General features: G+C 46.0%; 3 protein-coding genes and 1 long non-coding RNA gene across 5 annotated transcripts; 2 read left to right on the top strand and 2 right to left on the bottom strand.

The window, feature by feature from the left end:
• Positions 1-1,922: 1,922 nt before the first annotated feature.
• LOC146378468 (uncharacterized) lies at positions 1,923-3,969 on the bottom strand. Its single transcript, XM_084944264.1, has 3 exons — positions 3,904-3,969; positions 2,837-2,973; positions 1,923-2,753 (listed from the first exon to the last, which is right to left on the bottom strand). The coding sequence occupies exons 1-3, from the start codon at positions 3,940-3,942 to the stop codon at positions 2,615-2,617; spliced, it is 315 nt and encodes a 104-aa protein (XP_084800390.1). The 5' UTR covers positions 3,943-3,969; the 3' UTR covers positions 1,923-2,614.
• A 3,957-nt stretch (positions 3,970-7,926) lies between these two features.
• Positions 7,927-16,052, top strand: LOC146378469 (IgGFc-binding protein). 2 transcript variants are annotated; one of them, XM_084944769.1, is made up of 4 exons: positions 7,927-8,550; positions 8,659-8,730; positions 12,257-13,411; positions 14,987-16,052. In XM_084944769.1, exons 2-4 carry the CDS (start codon positions 8,685-8,687, stop codon positions 15,403-15,405), a joined length of 1,620 nt encoding a protein of 539 aa, XP_084800895.1. In that variant the 5' UTR covers positions 7,927-8,550; positions 8,659-8,684; the 3' UTR covers positions 15,406-16,052. The 2 variants fall into 2 exon arrangements, with proteins under 2 accessions (XP_084800895.1, XP_084800896.1); XM_084944770.1 differs by lacking the exons at positions 7,927-8,550; positions 8,659-8,730 and adding an exon at positions 11,837-12,031.
• Positions 16,053-16,470: 418 nt separating this feature from the next.
• Positions 16,471-18,995, bottom strand: LOC146378470 (sialic acid-binding Ig-like lectin 15). The gene is made up of 3 exons (XM_084944771.1): positions 18,697-18,995; positions 17,550-17,939; positions 16,471-17,332 (listed from the first exon to the last, which is right to left on the bottom strand). The coding sequence occupies exons 1-3, from the start codon at positions 18,845-18,847 to the stop codon at positions 16,908-16,910; spliced, it is 966 nt and encodes a 321-aa protein (XP_084800897.1). The 5' UTR covers positions 18,848-18,995; the 3' UTR covers positions 16,471-16,907.
• Positions 18,996-25,134: 6,139 nt separating this feature from the next.
• LOC146378471 (uncharacterized) lies at positions 25,135-27,020 on the top strand. Its single transcript, XR_014801673.1, has 3 exons — positions 25,135-25,221; positions 25,670-25,709; positions 25,800-27,020. It is a non-coding gene; the product is annotated as an uncharacterized LOC146378471 (long non-coding RNA).
• Positions 27,021-27,597: the final 577 nt, after the last annotated feature.

Here is a 27,597-nt window from a genome sequence, read left to right on the forward strand (position 1 = left end):
CGTTTAAATCAAGGGTTGATTCCAAACAGACAACAAGAAGATGGAAAAATGTTTCCTGGTCGGATGAGTCTGATTTCCTGCTGCAACATTCAGACGGCAGGTCAGAGTTTACCTGCATCGACAAGCTGCAGCTGCTGCGACGCTGTGTTTCATCTCCACAGCCTACCTGAGTGATGTGCCCACAGTGTACCATCCCGCTTCCAGCAGGGTGACGCTCCGTGTCGCAAAGCTCAGATCCTCACAAACTGGTTTCTCAAACATGACACGACTTCCACAGCCACAGATCTCAGCAGAGCACGTTCGGGTGGAAGCAGAGCGGATACTAGCAAGATGTACCTAATAAAGTGTCCAGTGGGTGCACAATCCCAATTCTGGAAACGTCAGGATGCTGTATCAAATGTAAAAACAGAATGCAATGATCTGCAGGTCTCATAAACCCACGTTATCCACTCCAGAAAACCAATCCTCTCTAAAATGTTGGAAACCAAAGGCTGAAAAAGTCACTGGGACTAGAAACCAGTGCCTGTGGAACTGGACCTGGAAGCTGGCACATCTGGAAAGGCTGAAAGGTATAAGCAGGTTTGAGAGCAACATCCAGATGTGTTCGAACAGGGCCGTGCTAAACTGCAGACTGCGGTCCAGACCTTTGACCAGCTGCGAACATCTGGAGCATCATTGCAGCAACAACAGGACGAAGCAGAGCCGGGCCGCCGAGCAGCTGGAAACCTCCATCAGACCCGAACAGCTGCTGTCGTCGGCTCACAGACCATCACAGACGGATGTCAGAGCACAGACTGGTCCTGCTTTACAGACGTGACGCTGACATCAGACTCACCACGAGCTCGTATAACGAATCCTTTCCTCAGTTTAAATGTTTTCTTTTCTTTTCTTTTTTTTTTTTTGGAATTTTCTATTTAAATTTATTTTTTTTCACAAATCATGGTCACAATACATAATGAAAACGTTGCCATTATACACAAAAAAAAACAAAAGAAACCCCCCCTCCCTCCCCACCCGAGGCTCATGTAAAGAGAATCAGAACAAAACAAACAAAAAATGTACGTCACACATCTGGAAAATACGTTTTTATATAGTCAATAAATGGGTTCCAAGTCGCAGAGAATTTTTGTTGTGATGAGAGAACTCTGTATCTAAGCTTTTCCAGTGGTAAAAACAAAAGCACCTCCTTTAACCACTGTATGTATGAAGCAGCCTTATCAGACTTCCAGTGGAACAGAATAAGTCTACGGGCAAGCAACGTAGCAAAAGCTGTGGCGTTTTCCTGAGATTTACTAATTTTGTATTGAGGTGGCATAACTCCAAAAATGCCAATGCGGAAATCAAGCACTAAGTTCTGCACACTGATGTGAGAAAATGCTTTAAATATATTTCCCCAGTAATTATCCAGGTTCGGACAAGACCACATCGTGTGACCCTCATTTGCTGGATTGTGTCCACACCTGGGACAGGCAGGATCGGCTTCTGGGAAAAACTTTGAAAGCCTCTCTCTTGTATAATGAAGACGATGAAGAATTTTAAACTGAGTTAAACCATGGCGAATGCAAAGGGAGGAAGTATGTATACGATTCAAGCAAGATCTCCACTCATCATCAGATCAATCCACCCCAATGTCTTTGTCCCAATTATTTTTAGTTTTTTCCCAAGTAACAGGCCTTAAGCTCTGCATCAGTTTGTATATGACGGAGATTCTCCTTTTGCCAAAAGGATCCATTTCCAAAATGGTATCCACTTGATTTTTAGGAGGTAGGTAGGGGAAAGAAGGAAACAATGTTTTTGCAAACAAATGTTTTCTAATTTGAATCAAATGTGACTTCATGACACGGGCTTTGATTGACAGCATCCTGACTTTTTCAGAACTGCGGTTGTACACTAACCAGCAAACAATCAATAATGACGCAGAGAAACAGGAAGTGGGTTTATTTCAGAGGTTCTGCGGTTCAGTGTCAGACTCACCATAAAGCTTTGAAGCTTGAACACAATCAGCTGTTTGGCTGCTGTGGGTTCATTCTCCTGCTTCAGGACACGAGACAGTCAGCGGCTCCGATCTGCAGCTACACATTATTAATCATCTAACACTGATCACAGAACCTAAAGTAACTCCAGGAAACATCAAACTCATTTACTTAAGTTTAACATGAGGAAACACGAATGTCTAAAGTCTGTTTAATAAATACAGTTTGGCACGCACACAGATCTGAGCCATCACAGCGACGGCTGAATCTCTTAAACACAAAATCTGCAAAGATTTTAAATAAATAATTAACATTTTGTTCATTTGCAGCAGAAAAATTGTGTCTTCAGCAGCTGAGTCGTTACCCACAGTGCCGTGGGGCTCAGACCCACCACGCTGAGGAGCTTCTGGTCAGAACTTTGTGGACAGCTGCTGCGCTCTTCCTCCCTGCGGAGGATGAGGATGTTCGGTAAGTCCGGCCTCCTCCCACAGGTGCTGGGTGGAGGTGAGGGAAAAGGGAAAGGCAACCACACCAGTTCTCCTCCACCTCAGACCCAGTCTGAACCTCTGTCGCCCTCTGGTGTCCAGCAGCTCTCACTGCGACTCCGGACCACCTCCTGCGTCCCAGCAGCGGGTCAGAGGTCAGCCTGGCAGGCGGAGGCCTCTCTGCTGCTGGGCGGGGCTCAGAGTCAGCATCCTCCTCAGGTGAGCCAGGACCAGGTGCTTCATGCTGCCAGACTGCTTGGAGCGAGCCAGAGCAGTGGATTCTGGGAGCTCAGGTCTGTGGGGACGGACGGCGGCTGCGATTAGATCAGGTGATCTGTTTTTATTGGTTTGTGGTGTCTGTAGATGTGCGCGCCGTACCTGTTGAGCCTGCAGCGGCCCGGGGGGTGACGGGGGCCCCCGGGGGCCCTCAGGTTCCTGGACAGAGCGGAGAGAGAGTCTCTGTAGATGAGGCCGCGGCGGGTGGAGGTGACGGGGCAGTGCTGACATGTTACCAGCTGAAACGAGAGGAGGACATCCTTCAGAGGGATAACTGGTCACACAACGCGTACCAAACGTGGATTATTCCGCTGCTGAAAATAGTCCCTGGTCACGCGACCTGAGCAGCAGGACAGCTCGCTGCGTTTCAAGGAATGAAGTTTAATCTACATGTTTGTGAAGGACGGACTGGATCAGCTGATCTCAGAGGACGCTGGGTCTAAATCGAGCGCTCCGTCTGCAGGACGGCTCCCAGGGGCCGCCGCCGCCGCCACAGACCTACTTCTGCTTTAATTAGACCTCGTTTACCAGCAGCAGCACACAGAGGCCACCAGATACAGGCTGCTTCCTCGCAGCAGCATCTGTCAGACCCATTTAAAGGTGGAGCATCGTCACATTATCCTGATGTGGTTAGAAAAACAACCAGGAAGCTGCTGCTGAGTCTCAGTGATTTGTTTTTACCTGGATTCTGTAAAAACTATTTCATGTTGGTGAGTTTAATTGAGATCAAAGATCAAACTCGTCCCATCTCAAAAAGCTCCTCTTTTTCTAAAAAGCCCAAAACTTTAAACAAATATAAAAATAAAAAAATATTCCTGAAACATTTTCTTCACTTTCTAAAAGTTTCTCAGCAACATACAAAAATCATCTCCAAAAAGCGTCAACCAACATAAAACTTCCAGAGCTTGGATTTATTTTCCTTTTAATAAATGTCCCAGAAATGTTACTAAAACTTAAACTTACTTACTTTGCTTTTTTTATTTGCTGAAAATCAGTGAGATAAGAAAAGCTCCTGATTAAAAAGTGACAGGATCAAATATCAGACTCTGTGTTTTAAATATGAAGAAAGAAAAAACCAAATATCATCATCGAAGTGAGAAAAAGCTCTCGATGATCCCGAGAAGACACAAAATACACAAATCAGATCAAATAAAATGAAGATTACTCACTGAGACGAAGGTGGCCATGCTGCTGCTCTCACAGACCATCCAGCTCTGAGTGATATCACGCAGGGGGCGGGGCCACAGCCACACAATGATGTCATTATTTAAGACTTCCTGCAAACTGTAATCTAGAGGCAGATTACAGATTAGAGGACACACACACACACACACACACACACACACACACACACACACACACACACACACACAGGATTTAAGGCTGATATTTGCAGGTCTGTGAGAACAAAGTTCAAAGGTCGTAACTGTATCTGAATAAAGACTCTGACTGTAAACATATAAAACTATAACGTGCAGCGAGACAATAACGGAGGCCTCGCCATCACCCGCGGCCTCTGCAGGTCTGCTTCCAGCTGTCACCACAGAGGTCACATGGTGTCTCTGATATGAATCACGACTCTACAGCAGCTGCACAAAAACAGCAGTCATTAGGATCGTGTTTCACTCTCAAGTCTTCAGGTTTTTCACATCATGTCGCGGCGGCACCTTTGCTTCGACCTGATCTGTGCGTCTGACGATACGGACAGATGTTCCAGGTGTGCACACCTGCAGAGCACACACGGCAGGTTTACCTGCGAGTGACTGAAAGCTGTGATAGATGGAATATGTACTGTTCTGTTTTTGTACTGGATGCAGAAACAAACCAACGTGAGAAAAACTGAAACACTGAATGAAACAGAAAACAAAGATGAGCTGATGAGAGTAAGAAACCTGTAACTCTGAGTAATCGCAAAGCACGATGCCAGTTACTGCAAAGGAAAAAGAGACGAAGCAGCTGTAACAATACTACAGAGGGCACTTTGCAGTATATATTTACAGGTACATGTATCTGCACACAACAGGCAGCAGAGAACGGGGTGTGAAGGAGTTGGCCGTCCGACTGGGGTCTGGAGTCGGGGCGGTCTGCTTCTCCCCACCGCAGGGAAAAGGGTAACACCACCTGGGTCTGGGTGCAGTCCCCCCCTCCAGGGGCAAAGGTACCTAGACCCGGTTCGTAGAGTACGCTTGGGGAGTGTGATTGTGTGTACAGTGTCTCTCTATGTCTGTCTCCACGTTACGGTGAGTGTTGAGTAATTGCATATGAGAGCATGAGGGTGGGAATGGATGTTTGTATCTGTGTGTGCCTGTATGTCTGTGTCTATATGTCAGGTTGGGTATCAGACGCCACCTCTCTGGGGACATCTCAGGCCCTCTAAGGTATGGAGGCCTATCTCCCCCCACCACTTCCCCTGCCGGTGGCAGACGCCCTCAGACATCGATGCGTTGGTGGTTCTTTGTGTCCAGGGATGGGCGTCCAGGTACGCACCGGCTCACTCCTGGTGGCTGCTTGTCGGGGCCTGGAGCCTGGGGCTCGGTCACTCTGGCGCAGCTGGCTGCCGGCGGAGCTCACGGCACGTCACTGCAACCCCCCCTGGCTTCTGCTCCGCGGCTGCTGAGTGAGCTCACCGACTGTCAGTGTGAGCTGTTTCTCCGTCTGACACTAATGTGAGCTCTGCTTAGAGTTTCATATCGAATGAGATGATGAGAGTTATTAGTCTGAGTTCTCTGTGTGACTGTTTGAGGATTCAACTTTATTGTCATTACACATGTATGACTACAGGATAACAAAATACAGTTTGCAAGAGCAGTAAGTACAGTAGGAGCAGATTATATACAGATATGGTTAGGATAACAGCAGTTATGACAGATTATGTACAAATGAGTTAAGTATACAGATGTTTATATTGCTATATAGATGAGCAGATATGCTGATGTGCTACATGTATACAGATGTATCGATGTGTGGTAAAGTGAGTTATCACACATCGATGTATAATGTAATGATATATAATCACAGCTCGAACACAACTGAGATTTTTTTTAACAACAATGACTTTGAAGTCTTTGGTGATGCAGCTGTTTTCCTGGAAAGTGCAGCTGTGACAGTCGTTAGATAAGAGCTCTCACAGTCCTTGTTGCCCTGCCTCTACACAACAGGCAGGGCAACAAGGAGGATTACAGTGTGTGTGTGTGTGTGTGTGTGTGTGTGTGTGTGTGTGTGTGAGAGAGAGAGAAACAGGAACCCAGTCAGGCAGTAATGAGGATATTAATTGTTGAATCTTAATGAGGGGAAACTGCACCCCCATGTGGACAAATCGTGAACTACAAGTGCCCAGAAACACATCCCATTATGTAATACTTTGTTGTTGTTTTTAACTTAAATTTAATTGTGAAAAAGCCTATGTGTCACACCAAGATCAAGAAATATTAAACAAAATACGCAAGACAAAACTAGAATTAAATGAAATTATTAATAAAAAGACTAAATTCTTAGTACAAAGACTTCGCCTGTAAAATTATGAACACGGTAACAAATCCGGACAATTTCTTGCTAACCAGTTAAAAATCAATAAAGAAAAAACAACTATATGTGCTGTTAAAGATTTATCTGGGAATACAATATATGATCTTAAAAAAATAAACAAAATTTTTAGGGATTTCTATGAAACTTTATATACACCACAAATAAACCCATCTAAAAACGAAATTGATCAATTTCTCGACAACATAACTCTTCCAAAATTATTAGACACCCAAGCAATGGCACTGGATTCGCCACTGACGCCAGGTGAACTCCAGGAAGCTCTGATAAGTATGCCCAATAATAAGGCTCCAGGTCCAGACGGCTTTCCAACAGATTTTTACAAAGAATTCTGGACGATTCTGGCACCAGTTTTTCACAGGATGTTGCAGGAAATCAAAGAAAATGGCAGACTACCACCAAATATGAACTCTGCAAATATCAGTCTCTTACTAAAACCAGGCAAAGACCCTGTATTTTCTTCGAGCTATCGTCCAACATCCCTTATTAATGTAGACCTTAAAATAATCTGCAAAGCTCTCTCAAAAAGATTTTGAGAGAGCTTTGCAGTTGCATCTTTCTTGGCCTTAAGACAACAATTCTGATGGCTAAAGATCCAAACGGGACACAAAAACTAAAAAATAAACAAATAAATTTAATTGTGATACCAAATCCAGATGAAAGTATTTTTACATGATGTTGAAAAAAATGAGATCTCTGTTTTCTGAATTTACTCTTTCCTGTTTTAATTCCAGTCAAATGACTTTAAACAGGTTACAGGGATCATTTAAATGGACACTGACTGTAAAACACGGCTCAGAGCGAGCTCAGCCTCATTTGACTTTCAAACTGACTGCAGATGAGATCAGGAAGCAGACCCTGCACGACCTGCAGCAACAACACTGCTCACAGCCACACCCGCCATCACTGTTACACACAGCTGCATGTGTTGGATAACAAAGAGCTGCATGGAAAACACGCGCAGAGAAACCCAGACCCCAGGTTTAATTTGGGGAGCTGTGAGTGTCTGTTAAAGAGGAAAGAAAGGCACAGACGGGTGGACACATGAGAACAGATAACAGGACAAAATAATACATTTTCTGGATTTTTCTATTCTCATCAGAAAATGTTAAAAAAAGTCACTGATTTTAAAATATGTCCCCAGTTCCTCCCAAAGACCTTTGTTTCCCTAAAATAACCTCGTCCATTAATTACTGTTTGACTTGATTATCCCCGCGGGAGGGATCGAGTCCACAGAAGCGCCTGATGAAGGTGGAGAGGAAGAGCGTTTGACAGGAGGTGACCTGCACTCTGATAGCTGAAGCTCTGCGTCCCTTTCTGCTGCTGGAAGCGTGTAGAAGCAGAGTTTCTAAAAGAAAGAGCTGAGCACTGTTATTGTTATTGTTATTGTCATCAGCTGATCAGAGGAAAGCACGTGTGTTTAATGTGCACGCCGACTGTCCCGAGCAGAATGACTCGCAGTGTTTGAGGAAGCCGAGGTCAGTTCGTGGTTGGACGTTTCTGACCACAGAAAATATCATCCAGGCTTTAACAGCTGACGGCTTCTCTTCTGTCTCTCCGAACGACCACACCAAGTACAAAATGAGACATTTAAACAGTTCAGATGTGACGACAGGATCAAAGATGAATCGAAGCTCTGACAGATCGATTTGGTGCTTTTAGCTGCAGGAGCTCGAACAGTCGCGAGGCCCCAGCCACACCTGCACTGATGTGCATGGCATGCAAATGTCTTCCAAATCACTGCGAGTTTGACTCACAAATGATCGTTTCCATACCTGAAGGAGAGGAAAGAAGGTGACTGTGGAAAACTCCCCACAGTCAGCCGCTGACCGCAGACCGGCAGGTAAGACTCGGGTTTCTCCTCAAAGGCACAAATTCTGATTTTGACCCGTTTCCAAAGTTTGCAGCTCGATCGATCACAGAGCCGTTTGTTGTTTCACGCTAAATGTTTGTTCAGCTTCTTCAGATTTGATTGAACATTAGTTTGGCCTGGTTTTATTTTTCATACATTTGTATTTTGATAAAATGTTTTTGTACCTTTAAAATATTTGAGTTTATTGCATGTGATCTATTTTCTGATTTATTATTTAAGCATTAAACATGTTTGAGTTTGAAAACCACTCAAACAATGACGTGAACGCGACTCTCTCGAACATCAGATAAATTTGTGTTTGCAGTTTTTCAGTGTTTCCTGATATTTTTTCCTTTGTGTCGACAGAAGCTTCATATTAAACGCACACAAAGCCACTTTTGTAATTTGATGATAAACTGAGGTAAATGTGACGTCATATCTCAGATGATTTTGAACTCAAAGTTAAGCAGCACCAGGACATTAACCTCATGTGATCCTTTGTTTCTTTACGTGTGTTTGTACGTCGCAGGGAGACGTTGGTGTTTTTCCTCCATCATGTATCCTTTGGTCCTCCTCCTGCTGCTGGGAGCGAGGAGCTCAGGTAAACCCGACGATCAGCACACCTGGGCTTCTTTTGGGTCACCTGCAGTTTGGGGTCATAGATGCTACATGTGAAATATTACAGACTGTGTATGAAGAGTATCACTCCTCCCACCTGCTCACTACAAAAGAGCTTTAGGATCCAAATTATAATAAGAATTCAAAACTCAAACCGAACATTCATTACTGATATTTAATTTTGACATTATTGTCATTAACCCATCTTTACTAACAAACTGCAGCTTGTTGGAACCCTGTGGCCTCATTTTATTCTCCAATATAATCTGCAACACTGATAATCCAACTGTGAACCTGCAGTTCCCCGACTGTCCACCAGAGACTTCGGCGTAGATGCCACTGCTAACATGACCATCAGAAATAAACACGTTTACAGCCCGATGTGAAACATAAGCTCCTTTTCCATTAGTACAGGGGTGGGCAATTCCAGGCCCCGAGGGCCGGTGTCCTGCAGGTTTTAGATCTCACCTTGGGTCAACACACATGAATCACATGATTAGTTCATTACCAGGGGTCCGTTCTTCGTACCTCGCTAAGTAAGTTAGCTGGATTTGATTGTTGACGATTTCGCGTGATCTTGGATCGTTCGGTTCTCCGAAGCTCATCCGGGACTTGCTGTCATAGCAACAGATCCGTAAGCGTAAACCTGCTTGGGAGCAGGCTTACTTCATGTAAACAGGATTAGATCGCGGCCACTCAGGTATGTCTGCTACATTTACACCAAAGCAACAGCGATATTTTTCCACTGTTTTTCCATAAATAAATATTATCAGTGTAACTAAAGATAATGCAGTATTTGATTCTTTTATTGATTTCATACAGATACATACAGGTCATTTCCTAAAAAAAGGGAAATGTACTATTAATCATTCTATTCCATGTATTTGATTATGTCAGATGTAATTCATATTTTAGAGTAGTAATAGTAAATTACTTCGTGTAATCAAGATGAGAGACCACGGCTATAAAAGCGAAGGTGGATTTGGGAAGTCTGTCGCAGCCATGTCCTGTCCGTTTGTACGCGAGCAACCCATTGCGGAAGGTGCAAGATTGATAAGGAGAGTTTTCAGAATTCAGCGTATATTGCGGGATAGACAGGATCCTTTAGCTCAGCGCGACAGTGTGCTCATAGAGAGATATCGATTTTCCCGTGAGGGTATTATTTACTTAACCAACTTGTTGACCAGGGGGTGCAGGACCACCACCTGTCTTTTTTTGCTCTGCCCTTTTCTTGGTTGCTGTTAAACAAACAAACAGATTATTCCAGGGTCTCTTTTCAAGAGACTAAAAGCAATATAAGTGATAAATATTACCATTCTGTAGAATATTCTTATATTTCACTTTTACTTGTTCCCATGTTCTAGTGGGTCCTGTTGTGGCTCTAATGTGAAAGAGGATATAATGTAATATAATATAATAAATTTACCCTACCGCCTACTGGTGTTGGCCAGAGGGGCCGATGGCGCGATATGGCAGCCTCGCTTCTGTCAGTCTGCCCCAGGGCAGCTGTGGCTACACCTGTAGCTGCCTCCACCAGTGTGTGAATGCGAGAGTGAATGAATAGTGGCATTGTAAAGCGCTTTGGGTGCCTTGAAAAGCGCTATATAAATCCAATCCATTATTATTATTATTATTAAATTACTTACGAGTTTAATTTGTCAGCAACTTTCTGCCAGCCCTCTCTCCTTGCTTTTGCAGCCTTTGCAGTGTTCCCTTGCGTTTTAATTAAACTCTGAAACTCCTGAAATCCCTCAATCAAGAGTTCTTGCTCTGCTGCCGAAAAATACTGAGCGCGCTCCTTCGACATTTTCGCCGACCAATCAAAGGGTTGCCGATCAATGTTTCTACTATCGACGCGTAGCCCCTTTTAAGCCACCCAGTGATCTCACATTACTTCATCCAGCTGTACTAATCGTCAACAACAGGTGTGTTCGGAGAACCGGAATAGCGAGCTCAAAGTTGGCGCGATGATTTGATCTTGGATGGAGTAAGCGAGGTACGAAGAACGGACCCCAGGCCTCTGGAGAACTTCAGGACATGTTGAGGAGCTAATTTAGCCATTTAAATCAGCTGTGTTGGTTCAAGGACACATCTAAAACCTGCAGGGACACCGGCCCTCTGGGCCTGGAGTTGCCCACCCCTGCATCAGTACCTCCTCGGACCACTCGCCCCGGTTTCCAGGGTTTCCCATTAGGTCACAGTACCCGGTACTATTTTAGCACCTGCTCAGCCGGGGCTCCAAGCCATCCAAACACGTACTAACATGTGACGTCGTCAGACTGCACGCCACCGATTGGCTGGTCGGTAGCATCTCGTTCACCAAAATCAAAGCTGCCATTTATGAAACTCGGGAACGAAGGAAATGGCTGACAAACAACGAGTGTGAGGAAAGCCACAGACCGAGCGGCGGGTTTACGTTCGCTTCGACCTCCACCTTTGCTGTAGTGCTTGTGTCACATAATAATGACATCGCAGACATGTTTCTATGACGACAAGCATGTACACAAGGTAGTGGTGGGTTGCAAAGGAAAAGCAGTCGACCCGAGCAGGTACTAATGGAAAAGGGGCTGCAGATGCTGCGTCTTCATAACAACAGAGGGGGGCTTTTCTATTCCTGCTCAGCTGATCAGTGTACCCGCCGAGCGTGTTTCTGTGCTCGGCTTAAACGTATCGCTCGAGCTTCAACGCGGCTTAAAATCAGGGTGTCAGTGTAACGTCATCCCTGTTAGCCTTCAGCTTTTCTGCTCTTTGGTCTTTATGAAAATAAACAGAAGCTCCACCCACCTGCTGCTCAAACCAGCCAATGAAGTGAAGGGCTCTGTTTCAGTGGCATGGACACTTCCTCTGAGGCGGCGATGGGTACGTTCAGTCTGTAGTCTGCTTGTTGCTATAGAAATGATCACCTGACTGAAGTTTTCAAGCTTAGCTGCTATTCAATATGATAATCAGCTGTGGTTTAAAAGCAAAAATGGTGATGGCCAAAAGGTGTCAAAGGCCGGCCACGGCCATCTTTAATATACAGTCTGCAATCTGTGATCTTTTGTCTGTGTTTTTACATGTTTTTGATGTCATTTACATTTGGCTGCCCACTCGATCACCTGCACAGTTTATTCTGTGAGTCAGTGAGACCTGCTGTGATGCATGGAGACAAACGTCGTAGCACGATGACAAAGACACGGGGCTCGATGTTCATGAGCGGGAAGGACAGGATCAGAAATGAGTCAGAGGGACGAGATGGTTTGAGGGTGGAGGATAAAGATGGAGCTGCAGGCAGGAGGAAAGAGGTGATGCAGAGGGTTGGTCTGACAGAGGAGGATGCTGGGATAGATCAAGCCAAATTTAAATCAGGCAGGGTTTTTGATTTTCAGAGTATTTCTGCTAAATCATCCAGAATTCTCTTTTTATTTGGAATAATTTTCACCAGAATTCCTGAAAATGTGGTAGAAAGGAAGGACAAAGACGGTTCTGTTTCTTCCTCATTAAACAGCTACTGTGTTTTCTTTCACCAGAGTCCACGGGCCCTGTGCCTTACGACACCGTTGGCCAAAACTTTATCGTTGTGTTTCCGGAGAACATCGCCAGCTACTACCCCAGCCCGCCCACAAACATGGTCATAATCACTGCTTTGAAAAACAGGACAACAGTCCAAGTTCAAGAGTACGGCAATCCTAAGCAACAGGACCTGGACGCTGGAGATGTTTGGAATTTCACCGCGAATGCAACGCTGGAACTCGGGAAGCAAAACATCTCCAGCAAAACTCTGACCATTGACAGCAACAAAGATATCACCGTTCAAGCCATCAGCCGTAAAGAAGACAGTCTGCAGACTGCTGTCGTCATACCTACAGACAAACTCGGCACAACGTACCTCATCCCACCAATACCCACAATTCCCGGCACAAATAATTTTCAGGACTTAGTTGTGCAGACGGTGACGGAGCAAGGCCTGTTCAGAATCATCATCGTCAACGGTGTTCAGCAGCAAAACAACGTGAACGTCGGAGGATTAAAGACGCAAGAAGTTTCCCTCCAGTCAGGCCAGGTTGCTCAGATCTGGTTGGATGAGAGTGCAGGGTTTAAAAACGTGACGGCTGAAAAGCCAGTGGCCGTCCTCTTTGGCCACCCCTGCGCCGTCCAGCGCAGCTGCAGGTGCGGGCTGCTGTACACCATTCTGCCGCCAGCCCCAGGCAGGACGCTGAAGTACTTAGTTCCTCCATTTCTGGCCCAGGATGCTGAGGGAGAGACGAGGGTACTTTTGGCACAGAACGGTTCCACCAGCGTCACGCCCTACGCCTCAAGCTCACTGACGTATGATGTAGCCGGCACAGCCATCCTCTACCGGCCGGGGTTACTCCTCCCTCTGATCCCAACAGCAAACTTTGCCTGCTGCTTTGTGGTCACAGCATTCCCCACGATCTCCAAGAACTACGCCGTGATCGTGGTCAGCAGTAACGTCACCGACGGGGTTCGTGTTGGAAATGACCACATATCAAGTGCAGACTGGAGGAAACTGGAGGGGACTAATTACAGCTCGATACAAGTTCCTCTGAGTTTGCGTAAAACTGTCATCTGGCACACTTCCTCCAAAATGGCCGTCTACTTTAGTGGGAACAATGGAAGCACTTTGTTTGGGAACCAGGCACCTGTCGTCAGTTCAAGCCCAGGTGAGGAACTGCTGCTGATTTCCACAGTTAGTGATAATATCCACTGTGTGCAGGACACCGTCATATGTACCCGTGCATCTAAAAAAACAAAGATCATGAAAAAAGTTTGGTTTGTAATTTAATGCAGACTTTTATTGTGATGATTACGTCTCATACGTCATTAAAATCAGACGAGATCAGCCGCAGGACTCTCAGTACAGAAACGTCCAGCCTCTGAAGCGTGCTCACCTGAGCGCTCAGCACTTTGGCGAGTCGTGGGGGGCTCAGCTTGTCCTGCTGAGGTCTCACTGAAGCACAGCTGCTTACAGACCTTCAGCTTGGATTGGTGGGTCAGATGTTTGGCCTCTCCCACTGATTTGCTGTGGGGTGTCAGGTCAGGTGAGCTGTGGGCGGGTGCTAAGTCCTTAAAGTTCGTCAGCAGATGGCACACAGCCCCGAATCATCACCGACCGCAGACTCGAGCATCTAAGTGTCTGCTCGTCAAGAGTCCAGGAGCCTGATGCTGCCTTTCATTTCCAAGACAACTTGGACAGAGCAACAGTCCAGTTCTTTCCCTCTTTAGTCCAGATAAGATGTCTCTGATGCTGTCGTGGGTTCAGGAGTGCTTTGATAGTAGGAGCGCTGAAGACGTCTCTGTGAGGTGGCTCCTGATGCTCGGACACCAGCCTCGGTGCACTCCACACGAAGATCTCCCACGTTTTGCAGAGCTGCAGGCGTCATTCCCGTTTACCTTCCATTAATATGCTGCACTGTCAGCACAGCCAGCCTGACTCCACCCTCCCCGTGGAGCCTGTCGGCGATCTTCGTCTGGACAGGAGTGTTCCTCACGGTTGTGAGGCCTGAACTAGAAGGATAAATAGTGAAAATGGTAAATGGCCTGTATTTGTATAGCGCTTTACTTGGTCCTAAGGACCCCAAAGCGCTTTACACATCCAGTCATCCACCCATATGGCAGCTACATTGTAGCCACAGCCGCCCTGGGGCGCACTGACAGAGGCGAGGCTGCCGGACACTGGCGCCACCGGGCCCTCTGACCACCACCAGTAGGCAACGGGTGAAGCGTCTTGCCCAAGGACACAACGACCGAGACTGTCCAAGCCGGGGCTCGAACCGGCAACCTTCAGATTACAAGACGAACTCCCAACTCTTGAGCCACGATCGCCGCTGCAGCTCACACCTGTGAGCCATAATCAGCAAAATAAAGCAGAAATAAATAAAGAATACAGAAATGTTTACCTTTGTGAAGCTAAACTTTGAGACGCGCGGGTTATATAAGTGGAGAAATGGGACTCAAGAATGGAAACACAGAAACGTCAGACGCACAGAGCAGTGATGGAGCTGCGATAACAACAACAACTGAAATACAAACTAGAACAGATTTAAAGAAAGAAACCGATGAGAGCAAACAGGAGCCCAGGAAAAAAGCAAGCGTCGACTCTTTAGCTGCTTCCTTCCAATAAATGTGAACGACTGCACCCTAAACTCTAAACAACTTTACGCCTCGGACGTTTGCTTTAATGTTTAGTCTTGTGAAACCTCTGATTTCAGCCTTTTCTTCTTCTTCTTCCCGAACAGATTTCAGGGGCTGCGCCGTGACCCCCGAGGTTCTAGACTTGGAAGAACAACCCAGCGACTGGCGTGAATCTTTTAAAACCTGCGCTGAACGCAACCTAGAGCTGCTCTGCCTGCCAAGCACCGACCTCCAGAAACAGATCTATGGCAAACTTAACCAGAACAGGTCTTTAACTAACAACACTGTACAAGAGGTGTGGATCGGCATGCGGCGCAGCTCGCTGAACGGGGAGTGGTTCTGGGTGAACGGGGACAGCGTCAACAGCACCACCTGGGGTGACGGTGAGCCCGGTGGGGTGGAGGAAGGCCAGTGCACCATCATGAGTCTGGGAAACGGCACGGGCTTTGAGTGGAGCGACGACGATTGCTGCATGGATGCTCATTATATCTGCTACAAGGAGCCGGAGCTCTTCCCCATATAGGACAGGAACTCTGCAGCTCTGCACTGTCGTTAGCTTCACTACACATCCTGTTCACATATAAGCATGCTGTAGCTGCCAGTCACATGAATATTTTATGGCTCTAGTTTAGTCTGAGGGTTTCGTCACCGCACACGCTCTGCTTGGTGAGACACCTGAACAACAACCAGCAGCATCTTTGTCCTGAAAACCGAAGCAAATCTGTAACTAAGCATTTAAGAAAGTTTCACTTTGCAGATGATGTTCCTGCTGATCTGACTGGGAAATGTTACGATCGTTGGAAACCAGTATGCAGCATCACTGGTTTCCTGTTTGATTGTAATCGTCTGAGAAGAGTGTGAACTGTTATTTGTCACTATTTAAAGTGTTTGAGCTTCGTGTGTTTGTAATATTCAGCTCTGCAGAAGCTCCAGCAGAGTGATGCTAACTCATATTTACTGTTTGCTCTTAGATTACGGTTTCTGGGATAAACGATCAGAGCCGTCCTGCTGCTGATAGAATACTTTTCTATAATAACTGAAGATGTAAATTCAAGTGTGATTTTATTCTTTAAGGATTCCTAAACCGAGCTGAATGACAAGTTTACAGGTAACCTCGTCATCCTGATGCTTTATATTATTTACCGGTTTGAAGTGGACTCAGCGGAGTTTGCATGTTGAACTGTTGAATCTGCAGTCTGATTGGTCAGAATCATCTATGCACCAGTTTTATTATAAAAATGATTATTCCAGTCAATCATGGACTCAGTGACACATCAATAAATCTGTTTTGCTGTGACAAACTGGACGCTGTTGGTGTCTTTTATTTGTTCCCAGTACAGAAACGTCCAAAACGATTCACATCTTTACACCTTTAAACTCTAAATGTTCTTTATTGTCAGGCTAACAATTTAAAGACTTTAGTAACTTTACTGTTAAATGGATTTAATGTCCAACAACAACATTAATGAGCAAATTTCAACAAATATTAAGTTTGCAGATGATGTGCATCTTTATTCATCAGTTGTTTCAGACTTTATTTCCTTAAGTTTGCTGTAAAAACCTGAAATCATTTGGTAATTAAAGCAAAAACAAAGTAAACAATTCTCATTCTACTTAATTCTAGTGGATTTTATTGCTTAAATAAAGAAACTTTCAGTAAATGCACATCAAATGTGGCTAATGATGAGCAAATAAGTCAACTTCATTTCGATGTACTCTCAGCCGCCACTTTATTAGGCACACCACACCCATTTTTGCTCCATGGCGCAGATCTGTGAGGCGATTATGATCCGTGATGATGCGACAGCTGAGGACTCCTCAGCGTCATGTTCACCCAATCAGCTCGAAGCAGGAATCATACACAGAAGATCTTTTTACGTTTATGACCTCAGCAGTGAGGCATGTAATTGTCTCATCAGCATGAAGACATGTTTATGATGTTTACTGTTTGATCAGCTTCTAGATCATACTGTTCTAACTCAATGATTACATATATTTTTACCATGATTATATGACTGGCATCAGTCATTTCCTCCAGCAGCTGAGCCCCTGCAGAGCTCCGCCCTGCACCATCCACACCCCCATCCCCACCAGCAGGAGGACTTTTGCCCCCAGAGACACTGACAGGAGGAGCAGGAGAGGAGGTGAAGCCCCGGCCAGAGAGAGAGGGGGCTGGGGGGGCAGGACATACAGGGTGGCCTGCTCTTTACCCAGTGGGTTGGAGGCGCTGCAGGTGTACTGTTGGCCTGGCTCCACGTCTCTCAGCTGGCTGACGGTGTGGTAGTGGCCGGTGGAGCCTTGAGCCAGCGGCCTGAGCAGAGAGCCCTCCAGCAGGTCGTCCGGGCCGAGCCACTGGACGTCCGGCAGCGGGGAGCCCTGGACCCGACACAGCGCTCTGTACCCGGACTGCTCAGTGCCCTCCACCGACAGGCCCAGGATCTTTGGAGGAGCTGGAGGAGGAGGAAGAGGAGTCAGATGCTGTGGAAGCCTTCATGCATCTTAATCCTACTAGATTAAAGGTTCTAGCTGCGAGCTAACTGTTGCAATAGAAAATCCACCCTTAAAATCAGCGACTGTGTTTCAAAAAGCTTCACTACACCAAGCTGCTGAAGAACAAGTGCTGGACTGTTTCTGGGTCAGCTGTGGGCAGAGTGATTTGGGCGGTACCTTCCACTCTCAGTCTGGTCCCCATCTTGTCCTCGAAGCTGATGTGTTCTCGTCCTTGAACCTCCACTCGGCAGTAGTAGCGTCCATTATCCTGCAGGATGGTGTTACTGATGCGCAGCGACAGGTCGTGCTCCCTCGGGTTTCCCTCCAGCCGATAGCGCTGGTCCTGCTTCGGCCCCGGCTCACAGGTGGGGGCTCCGGACCGGCTGGTGCAGCGGTACAGGACGGTGGCTCCCTGCCCGTGGCCCAGACGCCACACGACCTGCAGGGAGGAATGCTGGGAGTGCTGCGGATGGCCGAAGGTGCACGGCAGCACCACCGGGTAGCCCTCGATGCCTCGTACCTCCGGCTGAGCCTTCACAAACCAGCCGTCTTCTGCAGAGCTGAGGGCTGATGGGAAAAAACAGTAGTTCAAGTAAAAATCTGTTATAAGTAGCAGAATGTTGCTGTTGTTGCTGGACAGCCCCAGAAGAAGCTTAAACTTCATTGTTTGCTGATGTCACCAGCTGTTATGCAGCCACCTACCACTAGCTGGTGCTGTAGCTGCAGCAGGGTATCAGTGCTCAATGAGCTGTTGGAGTCCCTGAACTCTGTAATGCTGTTAGCAAAATGACCAACAGCACAATGATTCATGGTGACTGGCCTATGAGTGTGCAGAGTCGTGACCACGCCCACTCACCGTCTGGAAACAAGGATACAAAAGCTCCCTGCAGCTCTTCCTTAAACCTGAATCACTGTGGATCATTGTGCGTTACCCTCCTTTGTCACAATAATCTAACATCATTATTTTACTTAATAAGACCTGAAAACAAAAACCGTCTGAAAGCTCACAGAGATCAGCTGACTCACAGACCTGTAATCAGACTTCTTAGAACCGGAGCAGTCGCCCCCTGGTGGTCATTACAAATACAAGTTTGAGGCAGTTTGTGAAGCACTGATGTGATTCAGAGACACAACAGACGCACAAATGGCAAATAAAGCACACTTATTATACATTTGGCTCATTTTTAAACTTCTCATCACTTTTCTAAAGTTCTGCCGTTTCTCTGAAAGAATCTGTGAGGATGCTTCTGTCTGTATTAAAGCACAGAAATGACATCACATCCTGGCACATTAAGACAACGTGCACGTGCATAAATCAGCTCACCTCGTGTGACGGACAGCAGCAGGGTCAGAGTGCTGCAGAGCAGCCGGGCGTCCATGATCCGACCAGATAAGACAAAGAAACAGGACGGCTGTGTGTGAGTGTGTGTGTGTGCGTGTGTGTGTGAGTCAGTCCCTCCCAGAACGTCGCTCATGATTTTCCGTTTCTCTATTTATACCCCGTCAAGCTTCCATGTGATCTGAACTTTGCTGTGTTTGCACGACTGAAACCGTGAAGAGGAGCTCAGGTCTGAGCTGCAGAAATAAAATCAGCTCAACATGTTTGGATGAAAGTATTCACACCGTGTACTCGTGTACAAGTACAATAGTGTAGAAATACTCCAAGAAATACACGAGTAACATGCTGAACGTGCGCATGTCATCCCTGCACTCTGCAATCTCACAATGTTGTATTATTTCATGTTTCTTTCCTTTCTTAGTAAAATTTTAGATTATTTTAACTACTGTTTTATTTTTAATATTTTATGTAATGAACTGGATCCTGTGTTCTGTCCTCAGGATTCTACATCCTGATTGTAAGTAAAGATAAAACGATTAATAGTAGAATATTACAGTTTGTATTTTAGATCAAATCGATAATATTTAGTAACAAGAGAACGTGCTGAAAAGCTGACGAGCAGACGGGTGAGGTCAACAGTCGGCAGGTTAGAAGCATCGTTTGTTTGAAATTAAAGTCCTCAAATGTTGACTGATTACATTTCTGCCACCTGGGGGCAGTGTGCTCCCCCTGCATGCCCTGCTGCTCTTTCTCTTTCTCCCAACCCTAGTTTGACTTCAGGTTTGGACATAAACCCACTGCGGTGGTTTCTTCAAATTTCACCACTCACTCTGCAGGAGGGGGAGATACAGGAGAGGTGGAGGAAGATCTCAGCCTGGGCGTCTATTGTCTTGTGTAGTCTGGAAGATGAGTGGATGACGGGGTGGGTGCAGTTTTCTCTGTGGTGGGGTTGGATGGACTGTCCCGGGCTCTGTGGGGCCGGGCGGCGCTGCTGTACTGGGCCCCGGTCCGGATGGGCCTGGGCCCCCTTTCCCTGGCGGGTCGCGGAGTATGGGAGTGCCTACTGGGGTCAGCGGGGGAGCTGGCCCCAGGGAGGGGTCACTTGCCCCTCCCTTCCTTCCCTCCCCATCTCCAGCTGCCTCCCTCTTCCCGCTCCACCACAATCACCCACACATGCAGGGCCTTGGGGTAAAGGTGTGTCACCAGGGTGCAGGGGAGGCACCCCCCCTCTGTCCCCTTCTGGCTGCCTGTGCCAGAATTTTATCTCACAACTTAGACACTCACATTACTCACACTCTCATTACACATACATATAGGATCTTGGGGGTGGGCACGCTACACAGATTCCAAAAGACCATCAGGGTGTACACCTCACCCCTGGTGTCGTTGCCCACCTCTCAATTTTAAATACACGTAGACACTGAGGGCTATCAGGAGGGGCTATGCGCTTACCTGCTGCTCTCTGGCAGGTAGCTCCATGCCCTCCTGGGTTTTAAATGCACCTTAGAACACACATGCATCAACACTACATATGAGCAGGCGGAGGGAGGTTTGGAGTCTTCACACACCCCCGTTCTCTACGACCTGCTGGAGCAGGGGGGCTGGGAGGAGGAGTTGGCCGTCCGATTGGGGTCTGGAATGTGGGGCCTCCCTGCTGCTGCGGAGTCGGGGCGGTCTGCTTCTCCCCACCGCAGGGAAAAGGGTAACACCACCTGGGTCTGGGTGCAGTTCCCCCCTCTAGGGGCAAGGGTACCTAGACCCGGTTCGTAGAGTACGCTTGGGGAGTGTGATCGTGTGTACAGTGTCTCTCTATGTCTGTCTCCACGTTGGTTGAGTGTGGAGTAAGTGCATATGAGAGCATGAGGGTGGGAATGGATGTTTGTATCTGTGTGTGCCTGTATGTCTGTGTCTATATGTCAGGTTGGGTATCAGACGCCACCTCTCTGGGGACATCTCAGGCCCTCCAAGGTATGGAGGCTTATCTCCCCCCACCACTTCCCCTGCCAGTGGCGGACTCCCTCAGACATCGGTGCGTTGGTGGTTCTTTGTGTCCGGGGATGGGCGTCCAGGTACACACCGGCTCACTCCTGGTGGCTGCTTATCGGAGCCTGGGGCTCGCTCGGGCCACTTCGGGGGTGGGGTGCCCTCGGCCTCTCGGCCTGGGGCTCGGTCACTCTGGCGCAGCTGGCTGCCGGCGGAGTTCACGGGCACGTCACTGCAACCCCCCCTGGCTTCTACTCCGCGGCTGCTGAGTGACTCCTCATCTGGGACTCTCCTCAGCTCTTTCTGGGACAGTGGCGCGGCTGCCCCTCTGTTGGTCTTCCTTGGTCTCTTGTGTTCTGGGGGCCTCTGGATGTCTGGAGTCTTGATCTCCTCCATACCTGCTTCATGCCCTGGAGGACGGGGCTGTGGCCCCCCCACACCCTCTAGCAGATCATTACATGAAGGAACCTTTTAAAAACAAGCGCGTCCATGCTCACAGGTGTACACACGGGTGCTCACACACACAAACTACACCCTTTTTGGCTCCTACCTCAAAGCACACTGTGTGCTGTCGATCTTACGTGCTGCACAATAATGTTTAACATTTAGTATTTACTGTTATATTCACATAGATCATCGTGATGTTGTTTATTGTATTGCTCTCGTTTTCTTCTGCTTGTTTTCTTTTTTTCTTTCTCAACAGGTGATCCAGGTGATTGATAGATGGATTTTTTGTCTGCTTATTTAGTTGTTTTTTGTGTTTTTGCCCTTTATCCCCGTCCCTCTTCTCCGATGTTTTTCCCCCTCTTCCTTTCTCCCTTTTCTTTTCCTCAGTCAAGTCTGTCCCGTATCTAGCAAGTGAAAATAAAAAATAACTGAAATAAACAATAAAAGGTGAATCAAATAGACCATTACGGCAAGGCTGGGATGGTCCATTTGGTAAAGTAAATCCATTGGGCATCTTTCTTCACCTTTAGACAATAATTCTGATGGCAAAAGAGCCAAACGGGACAGACAGAAACAAACAAAAAAAGTATATTTAACCACAAATTTCCAATAAGAACATTTAAAGTTAAGTTTTGCTCTGTGTTTATTCTGCCTTGGTGATGCAAAGCTACGCTACTGCAGTCCCAGAGCTTGAAACGAGCAAAAGCCCAGAGTTTGAATATAAAATGAAAATGATTTCCAGACTTGGACCTAGGTAAATCCCATGAAGCTGCTGTTTGTGCGTATATGTGTACTAACAGAATGTCTCTCTGCATACACGGAAATGTTCCTGTGCACATCAGCACGCATCATAAAACAAACACAACAAACGAAAAAACCTGATAAATGGAAACATGTGACTCAGACTGTGATGCTGTTTTCTTTATATGAACTGAAACCGTTCATGTGCCTCATGCAAGCTTTCACTTCATGATTCCATAATGTTGCTCCATAGTTGGAAACACGCCTTCATTTTAAAACAGTCCCATTAATGTCCCAGTCTGACCCTCGCATTTCCACGTTGACCTGGAAATAATGAAAACGTGGAGGATTCAGAAACATTCAAAGGTATTTTAAACTGCAGCCGAGCAGATCGGGATCACTCGGGTCCAAACACAGTGAGTGCTCCATCAGCAGATCAACATCTGTAAAAACACATAAAATATAAGTAAAAGTAAAAGGTGCAAAACCAGTTTGGAAGTGGTCTCTGTTTCTCTGCTTCGTCTTTGTCTACGTGACAGGAAACACTTAGTTTAGAGGTGACAGTTTTCTCAGAACTTCCTGTTTTACTCTCCGTGTGCAGTCAGTCTGAGGATGAGGCCCGCTACATGCATCACAGCCCTCGTATCTTATCAGTGTTATTCAGTTTAAACCAAATGTTTGCAGATGGGAGGGACTCCACTTCCTGTGAGTGTTTTTCATCCATCCTCTTCCACTTATCCTCGTCTTGATCGAGGGGCCGGAGCAGTCTGTCGCAGGTCTAACACAGACAACATATTTACTAATTAAATTGTTTGACTCTTGATTTAATTTGATTCCATGTTTTTCATATATTTTTTTTTATTAGTATTCAATATAATATTATTATTTATTTATTTTTATTTTTCAAAAACGTTTTGAGTCGAGTTTTGCTTACTTGCATTTTTGTTTTGGAAATGTTTAATAGTTGTAGCTGGATGTGTGGAGCTCCTTTTAACTGCTCTGCACTGACTGACTGAAGTTCATTCATTGATTGGAACGAAACAACTCATAAGCAGTGTTTGTATTATTAGAGAAGCAGCACAAATATTAAAATAAGTAAATGTTATTAAGTTATGACCATAACACCGCAGGCTGAAACCTTACATCACTTAGAAACATCATCAGCCAGTTTTTATGTCACGGCTGAGGCTGAGTGTTGTGGCGTGGACCCAAAATAAAGATCCTCTGGCGGCTTGGTGGGCGCCGGACAGATCTTGGAGGATGCCTGGTATGCTGGACATGTGTTGGCAGTGGCAAGTCCAGACAACGCGTTGACCTCAGAATGAGCAGTATCTGGCAAAGCGTTGACCTCTGGCTGGGACACGGCAAGGCCAGATGGTGGAATGGAAACCATAACCAGTTGAGCAGGTAGTGGCGTGGCAGCTGCAGGCGGTTGAACTGAGGGCAGCGTGGGTAGCTACAGAACGTTGAAGAGGTGGTGGGGCTGTAGATGACGACGTGAAGCCGTGGTTGAGCCAGCGGCATGGCAGGATGCTGGACGGCTCTCCAGAGCCCCAGCTCAGTTACTCCCAAGGGTCCAGAGTTTACTGAGGCCTCCAGCTCAGTAAACTCTGTACACAAGTCTATAACTTAACTCACATAAGGAATCAACAGAAATGGTCATGGCTGGCTCAACAACACGAGTTGTTATGCAGTTGTTAAGCCGTCTTGTCAGAGATTCCGGTCGTATGAATTGCAACAAGAGTTCTGGACTAACATTTCCATTCTGAGGTCTATTAACCCGCGAACAGAGAGTACAAGCCTTTCACAGGCAGACTGTGAGACTGTACTTTTAGATGCAGATCCTGGAGATGTAGCGACGCACTGAGTAGATTCTGAGCCTTCAACATTGGGAAACAGTCTGGAATCAGGATGTTCTGTCATGGCTGAGCAGCCGGGGTGTTGTGGCGTGGACCCAAAAGCAGACACGGGAGAGAAAACGAAGTATAACAGAAAAGCGAGCCGTTCATTAAGGCTGATATCAAACAGAAAACAAGGCAAGGCGAGCTGGGAAAAAACTAAATGAAAATCTAAACTGGGATAAACTAAGTCCTCACAGTCCAGCCCGTACCATGTGACCAGCTGTGTGCCGTACCTGGAGGAGGAGGAGCTCACCTGCAGGGCGGAGGGTGCACTAAACCGCACGGGGAGGACGTATCCAACCAGAGAGCCTCAGGATCAGAGTGACGAGAGTGACGAGAGTGAAGAGAGTGAAGAGAGTGAAGAGAGCTCTCACATGAATGAGAACAGGTGCATGCGAAAACTGTGAAAATGAACATGAACCGAAGCACGAAAGTAATCCTGAGACTTAAAGTACATGATACCAGACAAACAGACAACCTGACACTGAACAGAGTGAGAAAGAGGACTTAAATACACAGAAGGGTAATGATGGAAGTGGAAACACCTGAGAACCACAGCTGACAAACATGACGCCACAGGGGAAGTAAAACTAAACACACTGAACATGAAAACGGCAGAGCCTCAAAATAAAAAAACTAAACAGGAAACATGGACATGGCAACACGAGCTCGACAACGTGGACACAGACATGAAACACACGACAGACTGGGGAGACACGGAACAAGGAGAGACACACGGGAACAGATAAAGGAGACGAGCGCACAGGAATAACTAAATGTTAGACAAAGAGGACAAGACAGACTAACACAGAACAAAGGAAAAGACTCATAAACACAGAGACAGATGAAACATAAGCTAACATTATCTGTGTATATAATAAACAATCAAAACACCAAAATAACTCAAAAAATGCTGGGACACAGACGCAGCCCCCTGACAATGTATTAGAAAAATTATTCAGAAGTTTATAAAATCACAATCTCAAGGCCCAAATATTTATAAGATTAACCACCTGATGTCAATACGCAGCAAAAGTCCAGTCAAATCGTGACTAAATAAAATATCACAAACGTCAAACGAGTCACCAATTATTGAAGGTTTCATCGTTTTTTAGCAGAAATACAAACTGGACGATGGATCGTCCACGGAGGATGACTGAGGCGCTGCTCTAAGGCCCAGTGTGAGATACAGAAGGATTATTTTGGACTATGAATTATGCAAAGCTGCTCTGGCACCTTTTTGTATTATTGGTACAATATAAAACTCATTAAGCCATCTGTTGTTGTGATTTGGCGCTATATAAATAAAGCCTTCTGTCTTCTGCTCTGCTCTCTGTGTTTGTATCTGAAGCGGAAAATCATCCTCAGCGGGTCTCAGCCTGTCCAGCTGAACGAGAGCAGCAGACGGTTTACTCAGTGGTCACCGTGCCCGCCTCCTGTGAGTTCTGGCCGAGAAACAAAGCTCCCTTTTAATAATGAGTTTTTTTAATGTGGTTAATTACTTTATCACCTTTTCTTTTTTATGTTTATTATTCATTCTTTATTTGTTTGTTTTGTCATCTTAGTCTCGAATGTTCACTTAGTGCAGCTATTTTCAGATAAATCAGCTTCCTGCATGCAAACTACACGACAACAGCAACCTGCCAGTGACCGAAGCAATCACAAGGAGGTTTTTGGTGAAAAAGCATAAATCTGTTTGCAACCGATTCTCAGCCAGTGACAGCCGGCAATCTCCAGCAACCAGATGCCAACTGGTCTCTAGACGCGTCAGATGGTTTAACCGTGTGGTTTAGATGAAACACAGCCCGTGGTCATTCTGGTGTGTGGACGCTGTGTCAAACAGACCTGAGATCAGACTTTAACGGCTGAACTGTTCTTTGTTTCAGGCGACTTGTACTCTCCAATGAACATCCACGACTGAGCGAGGTATTAAAAACATCTCTGATTAACTTATAAACATATACTACGAATAAACAAAGAGCATCAAGTGTGATTCATATGTGTGTTTATTTTCAGGAACAGCACAAAAAGTCAGACTTGCCAAACAACCTGAATTTTGAAAGTCACACCTCGAAGTTCGTCCAGACTTGGAAACATCACGAAGCTGTTCTGTTACTCAGCAACGTGGAGCTTTTAATTCAGACATTTTCTCCAGCCTCCATTATTGTCGCTCACGCTTCACCTGGTCCAGCTGTTCTTGCTCCCCTTCGCCTGCTTTCAGCTAACCTCGCCAGCTTACTCGCCACCAGAGATGGGCAGTAACGCGTTACTTGTAACGCGTTACTGTAATCCGATTACTTTTTCAAGTAACGAGTAAAGTAAGGGATTACTATTGCAAAAACAGTAATTAGATTACTGTTACTTTCCCGTAGGAACGCTGCGTTACTGCGTTACTAAAACCGTGATTTTTTTGCGAGAATGTCTCATGACAGTGACGTAAGCGAGTGCGACGTTCGTGACAACAGCTGTGTGCAGATCAACAGTGGATCATATATCGAGTGCGGAGAGAGTATGAGCGTGCAGCGTTTAAAGCGTGGAAGTACTGACCTTACTTTTGAGTTTGATTCCATAAAAAGTGACAAAAACATTAGTGTCTGTTGTTCGTGGGAAGAAAACTTCTTTTTACACCGAAAAACCCCTAAACTTCCGAGCAAGCACCGAGTAGCTACGACGTGATGGGAAACTCACAGAGAAACTGCCGTATCCTTCCACTGACCGCTGCAAGTAACTTGACCAACACTGCTCACCACACAGGTGATGCCTCGCAGGTGATGCCTCGCAGGTGAACCCTGTTAGATGTGGCAGATTCGTGTCTCCTCCCGGGATCGAGCGGGGGTCTTTCATTGTTAGACAAATGTGTACAAACGTGAAACACTGAACATCAGGTTTCATGTTTTTTCGTTAAGCTGATCAGTTCTGTTCAAATAAGAATTACAAGAAGTTTGTTTTATTATTTTCCATCAGAGCTTTTAATGTTTGATGCTGAGTTTGTGCTCACCTCATCGTTTCCTTTGTTTTTATTGTTCTTATTCTCACACACATCTTTATTATTTACACTATTTTCAAAATCAACAGACCATCCTCGCGAGGTCACGTGATCACAGCCTGCACTTCCGCTAATGTCCGCTAACAGCACAGGTGTGTCTGTGTGATGCTCACATGGCTGCAGGCTGATAACCATGTTAGAGCTGCTGATCAGCACAATAACAAAGAGAAGATTAAAGTTGATATTACAGATCTGAGTCGTTCATTTTGTGTATTTTGCTGTTTTTTCCTGCTTTAAATGTCCTTTAAAAGTCTGAACCAGGAGACGTTTGTCTGCTTCCAACAAATGTCCAGCAGGGGGCGCCAGAGATCGATTTAAACACCGGGCTCAGAGCGCTCAGTGGAAACGGTCGGAGGTCTCTCTCACTTTGTTTTACGTCATGCGTCTGAGCGTCAGTGTTAATAACAATAATGTGTTCGTGTGTTTGATCAGAGCTGCAGCAGCACTGAAACAGCACAAAGCCAAAGGCCCAGAGCAGGAAGTGACGGTCCCACTGTGACTCCAACTCATCCCACAGAGGACCACCGACCCACAGCACACAGACTTATGTGCCCAGCTTTGTGAACCCTTTTGGGTTTCACAGCATTTATTTTCAATTCATGTCACATTTGCTGACTGTGGTTCATGTCAAAGCACATATTATCATTATCGTTACTATACAGTTTAGTTGGTATCACAGGTGATTTAGCTGGTTTTGTTTCAGGTTTGATCTTTTTATGACACATTTTAGTGGTTTTATGTGAGCTTTTCATAATATTTTAACGAAGT

The sequence above is a fragment of the Perissodus microlepis genome, chromosome 11, assembly GCF_051167445.1.
Source record: "Perissodus microlepis isolate ML-2025 ecotype Zambia chromosome 11, ASM5116744v1, whole genome shotgun sequence".
Classification (NCBI taxonomy): Eukaryota; Metazoa; Chordata; class Actinopteri; order Cichliformes; family Cichlidae; genus Perissodus; species Perissodus microlepis.

Excerpts from the sequence above, each read along its gene's own strand:
- LOC146378468 (XM_084944264.1), bottom strand. The coding sequence starts at position 3,942 with ATGGTCTGTGAGAGCAGCAGCATGGCCACCTTCGTCTCA. Across the intron at positions 2,974-3,903 it reads GCATGGCCACCTTCGTCTCA|CTGGTAACATGTCAGCACTG; the intron begins GTGAGTAATCTT and ends CTCTCGTTTCAG. Across the intron at positions 2,754-2,836 it reads GGCCGCTGCAGGCTCAACAG|ACCTGAGCTCCCAGAATCCA; the intron begins GTACGGCGCGCA and ends CCGTCCCCACAG.
- LOC146378469 (XM_084944769.1), top strand. The coding sequence starts at position 8,685 with ATGTATCCTTTGGTCCTCCTCCTGCTGCTGGGAGCGAGGAGCTCAG. Across the intron at positions 8,731-12,256 it reads GCTGGGAGCGAGGAGCTCAG|AGTCCACGGGCCCTGTGCCT; the intron begins GTAAACCCGACG and ends TTCTTTCACCAG. Across the intron at positions 13,412-14,986 it reads TGTCGTCAGTTCAAGCCCAG|ATTTCAGGGGCTGCGCCGTG; the intron begins GTGAGGAACTGC and ends CTTCCCGAACAG.
- LOC146378470 (XM_084944771.1), bottom strand. The coding sequence starts at position 18,847 with ATGAGCGACGTTCTGGGAGGGACTGACTCACACACACACGCACACACA. Across the intron at positions 17,940-18,696 it reads GCTGCTGTCCGTCACACGAG|CCCTCAGCTCTGCAGAAGAC; the intron begins GTGAGCTGATTT and ends TTTTCCCATCAG. Across the intron at positions 17,333-17,549 it reads GACCAGACTGAGAGTGGAAG|CTCCTCCAAAGATCCTGGGC; the intron begins GTACCGCCCAAA and ends CTCCTCCTCCAG.